Source organism: Squalius cephalus (genome assembly GCF_949319135.1).
Source record: "Squalius cephalus genome assembly, chromosome: 3".
In the NCBI taxonomy this organism is placed as follows: Eukaryota; Metazoa; Chordata; class Actinopteri; order Cypriniformes; family Leuciscidae; genus Squalius; species Squalius cephalus.
In genome coordinates this window covers 10,182,533-10,190,940 of record NC_137124.1, presented here as the reverse complement: position 1 = coordinate 10,190,940, position 8,408 = coordinate 10,182,533, and the positions used below count along the sequence as shown (strand labels likewise).

At 38.7% G+C, this 8,408-nt stretch overlaps 1 protein-coding gene across 3 annotated transcripts; it reads left to right on the top strand.

Moving 5' to 3' along the window:
- The first annotated feature begins 421 nt into the window (after window positions 1-421).
- Window positions 422-8,182, top strand: LOC307155147 (amino acid transporter heavy chain SLC3A2-like). Of its 3 annotated transcripts, none has more exons than XM_079865604.1 (9): window positions 422-500; window positions 783-967; window positions 1,137-1,324; window positions 2,483-2,656; window positions 3,129-3,205; window positions 3,386-3,516; window positions 4,914-5,202; window positions 5,870-5,932; window positions 6,044-8,168. In XM_079865604.1, exons 2-9 carry the CDS (start codon window positions 816-818, stop codon window positions 6,389-6,391), a joined length of 1,422 nt encoding a protein of 473 aa, XP_079721730.1. In that variant the 5' UTR covers window positions 422-500; window positions 783-815; the 3' UTR covers window positions 6,392-8,168. The 3 variants fall into 3 exon arrangements, with proteins under 3 accessions (XP_079721730.1, XP_079721729.1, XP_079721731.1); XM_079865603.1 differs by having other exon boundaries at window positions 6,017-8,146; XM_079865605.1 differs by having other exon boundaries at window positions 430-514; window positions 6,044-8,182.
- The last annotated feature ends 226 nt before the right edge of the window (window positions 8,183-8,408 follow it).

Here is an 8,408-nt window from a genome sequence, read left to right as displayed (position 1 = left end):
CGCACTCCTCAGACTCTTCCTCTTCCCCTCAGCTGCTATTGTTCATCTTAAACTGAGGGAAGGAGACAGGGAAGATGTGTCTTTGAGAACGTTTACATCTTCCTGCAATAGAAAAAAAATCATAATAATCAGCTCTGTGTCTGGTTCTGTCTCGGTGGTAAGTGCATTAAAAGCAAGTGTTTGTGGGAATAGGTTTGCTTAGGTATGCTTTCACTGCCCGACCAAAATAAAATAAAAAAAGTTGCTGTTTGTGCATACAAAGGTAACACGTGACATTTAAACACGTATTTTATTAAGTTGCTTGTATTTTCTGTGGTTTCTTTGGTTCTGTACCACCGTCACTCCTCCAGTGCTGTGTGTGTACTTGTTGGCTTTTAGGGGCGGGAACAAATGAAGTCTTCATAAAAGTGAACTGACCACCAAACCACTGTGTTCTGCCCGACAACACTGAGGACGACTCGCCTGAACTCTACACAGATATTTAACTGAGCAATCTTCAGGTATTTTTGTTTTTGTATTATTTATTTATCATATTTTTATTCTATGTTATCAAACTATAATGTGCTATTGAAGCTATGACAGCAGTAGTTATTATAACTCTATGTTGCTTTGTATTGTTAAAAAGAATGATTTTTATCATGGTCTGTTCATTATTAAACTTTTATGGCTGCCTGTAATTAATAAACTTCACTTAAAAGCAGTTTACATACATGGTAACCATTTGTTGCCTGAAATGTAATGAATTAGTACTAATAGCTTTTGCTTTGTATGTTTTTATTCAGTATTCTGACATAAACTAACATAAGAGAAAAGAAATGAAGGACGTAGAACTGAAGGAGGTGGATCAGGCAAAACAGCTAATGACCCGAGAAAACAACGGCTGCGTGAAGGTCACGGTCCCAGACAACACTGGAGTGAAGTATGGCCTCTCTAAAGACGAGTTAATTCAAATCGCTGGTACAACTGGGTATGCTATCTATCCATCTATCTATCTATCTATCTATCTATCTATCTATCATTCTATCTATCAATAGTTGTATCTATCTATCTATCTATCTATCTATCTATCTATCTATCTATCTATCTATCTATCTATCTATCTGTCTATCTATCTATCATTTGCATGTTTTCTACAGGTGGATTCGGACTCGTTGGGCTTTGCTGGTTCTGTTCTGGCTCGGCTGGGTCGGCATGTTAGCTGGAGCAATAGTGATCATAGTACAGGCTCCACGCTGTAAACCCATTCCTGAGATGAACTGGTGGAACAAAGGTCTTCTGTACAAGATATCTGACGTGAGCGCTTTCTCTGACAATGGACTGAAAGGTGAGATAAATGGAAATATCTTCTTCTTTTTTCATCCCCCATGTCTATGTGTTTTATTTGAATAATTCTATTTGCTATGTTTTTTTGTTTTTTTTAGCCTTGTTTTACAGTATATTACAGAATTGCAAACTGCACATTAGGGCTGTCAAAATGGCTGAAAAACTAAATTCGAAATGTATACTTAAATATTACTAATATTTAAATTATATTCTAATTTAAAAAGCATAATTTCAGTTAGGGGGAAAAAAGCATTTATCCTGAGGCCACAAGAGGGCACAATGATCAAAATATTAATCCAATATAATTTCGTAAATTGCATTTAAAACAATTATGTAAAAAACAGCATCATGCACCTGTTCATGCACCGTTTACAAAGAGCCGATCACACAGAGTACTTTCTGCATTTAAAACATGAGATGCAGTAGAATGGGGGGAAAAACCCACATCTCGAAAAACCCACAGCATCTCAAAAACGTCTTTCAACTTTAGGCCTGCTACATGTCTTCTAAACACGCGGCTCTCTTGTGCGAGACGCGAGTGCAGGGTCAAAGTTGTCCGTCTAGCGCTATTTGGCGCTCTACCGTCTATTTACATTTAAATCAATGGAAAAGGAGCGCAGAAAATGGTTACGGTTTTGACTCAACCAAGATCTTCTCCGAACTGAGCGTCTCCATTTCTGCAATGTGTTTAGTTAACAACGCAACAGCGCCAATGCATTCAACTGGACAGGATAAGAAAAACATTAAAACGCAACAACGACCCGTACATCATCGTCGCACATCTTGCATCAGGCTGAGTGACGCACACCTACATTTCAGATGCACCGTTTTTGCATTCTAATATGGATTTTTATTTTAAACAAGACGAATATTAAAAATTCGCATTTTAATTTGACAGCCCTTCTGCACATATATACATGCAGTAGCCAAAACAAATTTATTTTGATTCTTATATATCTGAATCGACATATATAAAAGTTAAATATATATATATATATATGTGTGTGTGTGTGTGTGTGTGTGTGTGTGTGTAAAGTAGCCTACTACATTAGTACTATAGGCATTATAAATGTCTACTTTAGTTTTAAGTTCATAATGTAAAAAGAGGCTGTGCAATACTCCTCATCTTTCCTTTTATTCGTGCTCTCATTCTCTGTAGGAGTGGAGGAGAAGCTGGACTATCTGAGCCAGATGAAGGTGAAGGGGCTTGTTCTGGGTCCGATACACACTGTGCAAGCAGACCGGCCGGATACACCGAATCTAACTTTAATTAACTCTAAAGTAGGCACTGAGAATGAACTGAAATCTCTGCTGGAGCAAGCGCATAAAAAAGGTGACCTTTGACCCTGAATGACCTTTCATCCAGGAGTACATTTTTAATTCTGACTGCCACTGAAGGTTTGCTAATAGCTGTACATTTGAATCATCCTCGATGACAACATCCACACCTTAAAATAGACATCTAAACATTGAAGCCACTTTACAATTGGTCTTTGATTCTTCTGTGCTACAGTATAACAAGTTGCAAGTTACAAGTTCACCCTTGACATCTGTAGTGAGTCACTGGGTTATTTTTATTTTTTTTAAAAAACATTTTGTTAGCACTCTAAAAAGACTGTTCGGAAGCTTTTGCTGACTGAGCCAAGTGTTGCAATTTTGACTATTTTCAGCAAATGAGGGATTTTGTAAATGCAAATAAAATTAAATGAACACTACAATACAAACCTGTGCAAACTTTATAGATGATCGTCTTATTTTCCCACTCTTTTTCCCCTGCTCTGTCTCTTTCTCTCTCTCTTTCACAGGTATCTCCATAGTGCTGAATTTAACACCCAACTATGAAAAACCCAAGAATGTTACCACTGTTGCTGAGAAAATCAGAGTAAGTGCTGATAAGACAGAGGAAATTGTGAAGGAAGTCCTATTCATGTGGACGGAGAATACGGTTAGATGAAAAGATGAGAAACTTGTATGAGAAAAATTGCAGATTTTAGATATTAGAATTACAACATGTATAGAAAAGTATATGATACCACTATTTAATTTGTTTTGAATTTTTTAGGAAGCATGTGCATACTGGTTGACTAAAGGATTTGATGGCATTTTCCTGTCTGACCTGAAAGACATCGCAGAATCACACTACTGGCCATCTATACAAGTCGTATTCAACCAAACCGATAATACTAAAAAAGTGTACGTCTCTTTAGTTGTGTTCTTAAAACTTATAAAAACTCTTAAAGGTGCAGTAAGCAATTTCTGAGAAACACGTGATAATTGAAATCGACACCCAAACTATTGGTGCGTTCAAGTCCTCCTGGAAAGTCCGTATTTACGAGTTGGGAAGTCGTGTTTACGACATCAGCTGCGTTCAATTCACTTTTGTCAGAGCAAGATGGCGATGTACCTTCTCTTAATTAACTACACAAAAATAAAGCAAGGTTTTTAAAGTCTAGGTCTTAAAAGATTTAGAACAAAGAATGTGGATCAGGTGTGTTTTGCTTTTTATGTTTTTTTATTTATTTTTGAAGCCACTGTAAACTTTATCGTTACACTGTAAATGTTTAAATTACAATGCTATCATATTTTGTGCAGGCAATTAGCTTATTTTGTTGTAAACAAAAAACTGACAATGTTAAATACTTATAAGTGGTAGCTATTGTGGTATTCCGACACGTTTCTCACTGACACGCCCCCAACTCGTAAACTCAGGTATGAACGCAAGTATGAATGAATCAGCTGTGACAACAGCATATCTTGGTTCAGTCAAAAAGCAACAAAAATAATGTTACATATTAAATCAATCTTGGCATCCTCCCCCATCATGAGTGGACACACCCCCTACTGCTTATTGGCTCACTCTCCTCCACCATCATGAGTGGACACGCCCCCTACTGCTTATTGGCTCACTCTCTCCTCCCCCATCATGAGTGGACACGCCCCCTACTGCTTATTGGCTCACTCTCTCTCCTCCCCCATCATGCGTGGACACGCCCCCTACTGCTAATTGGCTCACTCTTTCTCCTCCCCCATCATGAGTGGACACGCCCCCTACTGCTGATTGGCTCACTCTCTCTCCTCACCCATCATGAGTGGACACGCCCCCTACTGCTGATTGGCTCACTCTCTCTCCTCCCCTTTCATGAGTGGACACGCCCCCTACTGCCCCTGCTGATTGGCTACAACAGTGTTTTGTTGCTCCATGGATCATTCTGATCCACTTAGTTTTTTTCTCCAATTTGCACAGCCAGGACTATGTACAAACACATTTTTTTTCAGCATACACACACATAACAGACATTTAACAAATATTCACAAAATTGTTAGTTTAGGTGTATTTAAATGTTTAACAGAGTTTCTCAGAAATAGCTTGCTGCACCTATTGTAATTTCTTTTCTGTTGATTTATTTAAATGAAATAGAGACACCTGCTGGCCAGATGGGCAAATGAGCACTGCAACTTGCTCCCTCAAATTGTTTTTCCATCTATTTATTCTCTTCTGTTTACAAGCACCAACTATTTTTCTAGCCTTCACTATTTTTTGGACAGTTTCCCCTTACCTAAACCTCTCCATCTCTCCTGATCTCTCTCAGAGCTCTGATGGGATCAGTCACCGGCCCTGTGGATGAAGTCTCTCTCCTGCTGAACCGCTCAGGTGTTGACCTGCTCCTGACTGATCCGGCTGATCTGACCGAGTCCGGCGTGACACAGGCACAGGTGATACAGAAGCTGTACTCTGGTCACCTGCAGACGAGTCTGGGCTGGAGGCTGAGAGGACGGTCTCTGGGATCTCCAGCAGTGAGGCTCTTTCACACACTGCTGTTCACACTGCCCGGCACTCCTGTGTTCAGCGCCGGAGACGAGGTCGGACTCAAGGCAGGGGTGAGTGGAGCATGCAAGGGAGATGATTGAAAACAGCATAGATGGATGAATAAATGGGAAACTGAATCAGTGTTTTGGCACAAATATCAGAATTGGCCCTCTTTCAAATATTGAGTTGGAATTTATCCATCTATCCATCCGTCTATCTATCCATCCATCTATCTGTCCTTCCATCTATCTGTCCTTCCATCTATCTGTCCTTCCATCTATCCATATATCATCCATCTACCATCAATCCATTCGTCTATCTACATCTATCTATCTAGTCGATATTTAGGGCCTATACAAACTTTCCAAAAAATGTCTAAAGTTGCGATGAAATGGAAGTAGCGACCGATATTTTCTTTTATATAGTGACTTAAGAATTGAGGTTAAAATAAAAATAAAATAAAAATAAACACATGCACGGATTAATTGTTCACAATTACATCAATAACATGCATTTGGAAAATAGCTAGGGTGCATTTTCATTTCATGCCAACTTTAAACTGTTTTTCAAAAATTCACTTTAGGTTTCATAAAAATACTGACTAACGTTCTCAGCGAGACGGTGAAAGTCTTTAGTTTCTCAGCTTTCTATGCTAAGAATAAGGCCTGAGAATAGCAATGTTTATATTTAGCCAAGTTATTGTCATAATGCTGATGACTTAAGATTCCTCCTTTACAGGAAAAACTTCAAACAATGTGGGACTTGGAAAACCCAGTAGAAGCGACGAATGCAACAGCAAAGGTACATTCTCATCATTATTTTCATGGCTATTCATAACAAGTAGATGTGATCTCATCACTGTACTAATTACAAATTTAAAACCAGCACACTGTGTGTCTTCCACTCATTCAGACTCTGCAGGAGGAGCGTATCGCAGTACGCGACTTCTTCAAAGCGCTCAGTGATCTGAAAGGAAAAGAGCGATCGCTTCTGCACGGAGAATATGTCAGTCTTTACAGTTCAGCCACTTCATTAGCATTTCTCCGCCTTTGGGATCAGAGCGAACGCTTCGTTACCGCCGTGAACTGGGGAAATGACTCTGTAACCATGAAGCTCACTAATAGTGACCTGCCGGCTCAAGCTCAGGTTCGCCTCACCACAGATGCTGTGAATCTGGCCGTGGATAGCAAGGTGTCGGTAGAGAAGCTAGAGCTTGGGCCCAAACAGGCTGTTCTGTTGTCTTATCCTTATCCTGGTTAGACGCACACATACAGATCCTCATATTGTCTCAGAACTGTTTTATATTCTCTGAGGCCAGTTTTAGTCCCTTTCTGCTTTTTCAAGTTTAAGTGGTCAAAGTAGAAATGCATTTACATTGGAAATTAAAGTGATTTAGGATGACTTTTGTTTATGAAACCAATTTATGCCACTGGGGGAAAAAATCATGCTTTAAACAGTCATAATTACAAGTTAAAAAGTCAAAATTATGACATAATTATGAGATACACCCCCGGCTTAAGTCTAGTCCCAGACTAAAATGCCTGTTTGACTGAAAGCAACTTGCACTGGTGTATCTTAAAAATATGTCAGTGCCATTGTTTTGTCTCAAGATTCACACCAGTAATGTTTTTTCTAAGGCACGTTTATAAAAGCTATTTAAATGTCCTAATTAAACTAGGCCTAATCCTGGCTTAAAGGGTACATAACATGCACAGTTTCACCTAATCTCATGTTAATCTTGAGTACCTATAGAGTAGTAGTGCATCCTTGATATCTCAAAAAAGTGTTTAGTTTTATTATATTTAGAAAAGAAAAATACAGCTTTCCGATTCTCTCCGGAAAAAGCCGAGGTCCTGGAGGCGGAGCTATAGAGTCAAGCGGTAGTGCTTGATTTCAAGCAAAAGACAGAAATCTGATCCAGTTGTACTTACATGAATGGGGTCTTTTATCACTGGGACCGCTCCACGTTTTAATAGCAAACGATTTGCAAATCCAGCGTCGACCTGAGCCTTGTTAATAAAACATTCGTCACTGAAATGGCCAGAACACACAACCGCACTTCCTACACTCCGTTGCTCCCCCGGAAAAACAAACTGCATCCACTGTTCCTGTAACACTGGGTTCTTTAGAAAACTGAACACGGTAAGCTTTCCCTCACATCCAAATACACACTTTTTTGGAGACATTCTTGAACAAATCCTATGCAGCGCTGCCGATGATTTCCTGTTGAAGCGCGTTGATGTGCGCGGTCTCGCTCTCCTCTAGTCGACGTGTGCGCGGGCGAGCTTTTCCGAGAGAAATGCTCATATAAGGAGTTGCACTCTGATCTACGTCATTAGATCCACGATCTAAAAAAAAATAGCCGAAACTTGTACCAACCCGGAAGTAAGATTTTCAGCATAGAAATTCTCCGTTATTCGTCCAAAATATTTTTTTAAACTTTGCCCATGTTTAGCATGAGAATCCATCTCTTTAACACTGTAAACAACTCTGAATACATGAAACACCATTGTACCCCCCCCCCCCCCTTTAATCTAAGCCCTGTCTGTGAAACCAGGCCCAAAAATAAAATGATGACTTAAAAAAATCATGAAATACCAAGACATAATTCTGACTTTTTATGTCATAATTATCTCATAGAAAATTTAAATTATGACGCATTAGAAATGATGAGATTAAATCGTTGAAATGTATGACTTTTGGCCATAATCTCGATTATATCATGTTTAACATCATGGTTTAATATATGTTTAATATCATGGTTATGACTTTCTGCATCATAATTTCCATTTAGTATGTCATAATTTCAACTTTTCATCTCGTAATTATGACTTTTTTTTTATCATCTCATAAAATTATGATTTACCAAAGCATGGTTGTTTTTCTTATGTGGCGGAAAGGGGCTTTCACACTTTTGAGTGTCAATCAGTGTGTGTATTACATTTTAGTTCTCTTCTCTACTAATAAAAAGTTGAATTAAAAAGGCTTGTCAAGTGTACTTTCAGTGCAAAGCCATATTACAATAAATAAATCAGCTTAATTACAAATCTGATATATTTACTGCTGTATGTCTGTCTTTTTGTAAACATTTGTGTGTGTTATAATGCAGAAATGTGACTTTTTTTGTCTACGGCTTTGAATTTTTTTCCGTGTGATTTTATGCACACAATACATTATTGTTGTGCGCTTGTGTCTTGGCTGTATGCCATTTGTCGTTAATTTTCAGGGCAGGAAAAGGAAGACTCTAAAGTTAACAGGTGTGTGTATGTGTGTCATG

Bases quoted from the DNA above. Each gene is read 5' to 3' on its own strand.
- LOC307155147 (XM_079865603.1), top strand. From the start codon at position 816: ATGAAGGACGTAGAACTGAAGGAGGTGGATCAGGCAAAACAGCTAATG. The intron at 1,325-2,482 runs GTGAGATAAATG...CATTCTCTGTAG, and splicing joins CTCTGACAATGGACTGAAAG to GAGTGGAGGAGAAGCTGGAC. The intron at 3,517-4,913 runs GTACGTCTCTTT...GATCTCTCTCAG, and splicing joins ACCGATAATACTAAAAAAGT to AGCTCTGATGGGATCAGTCA.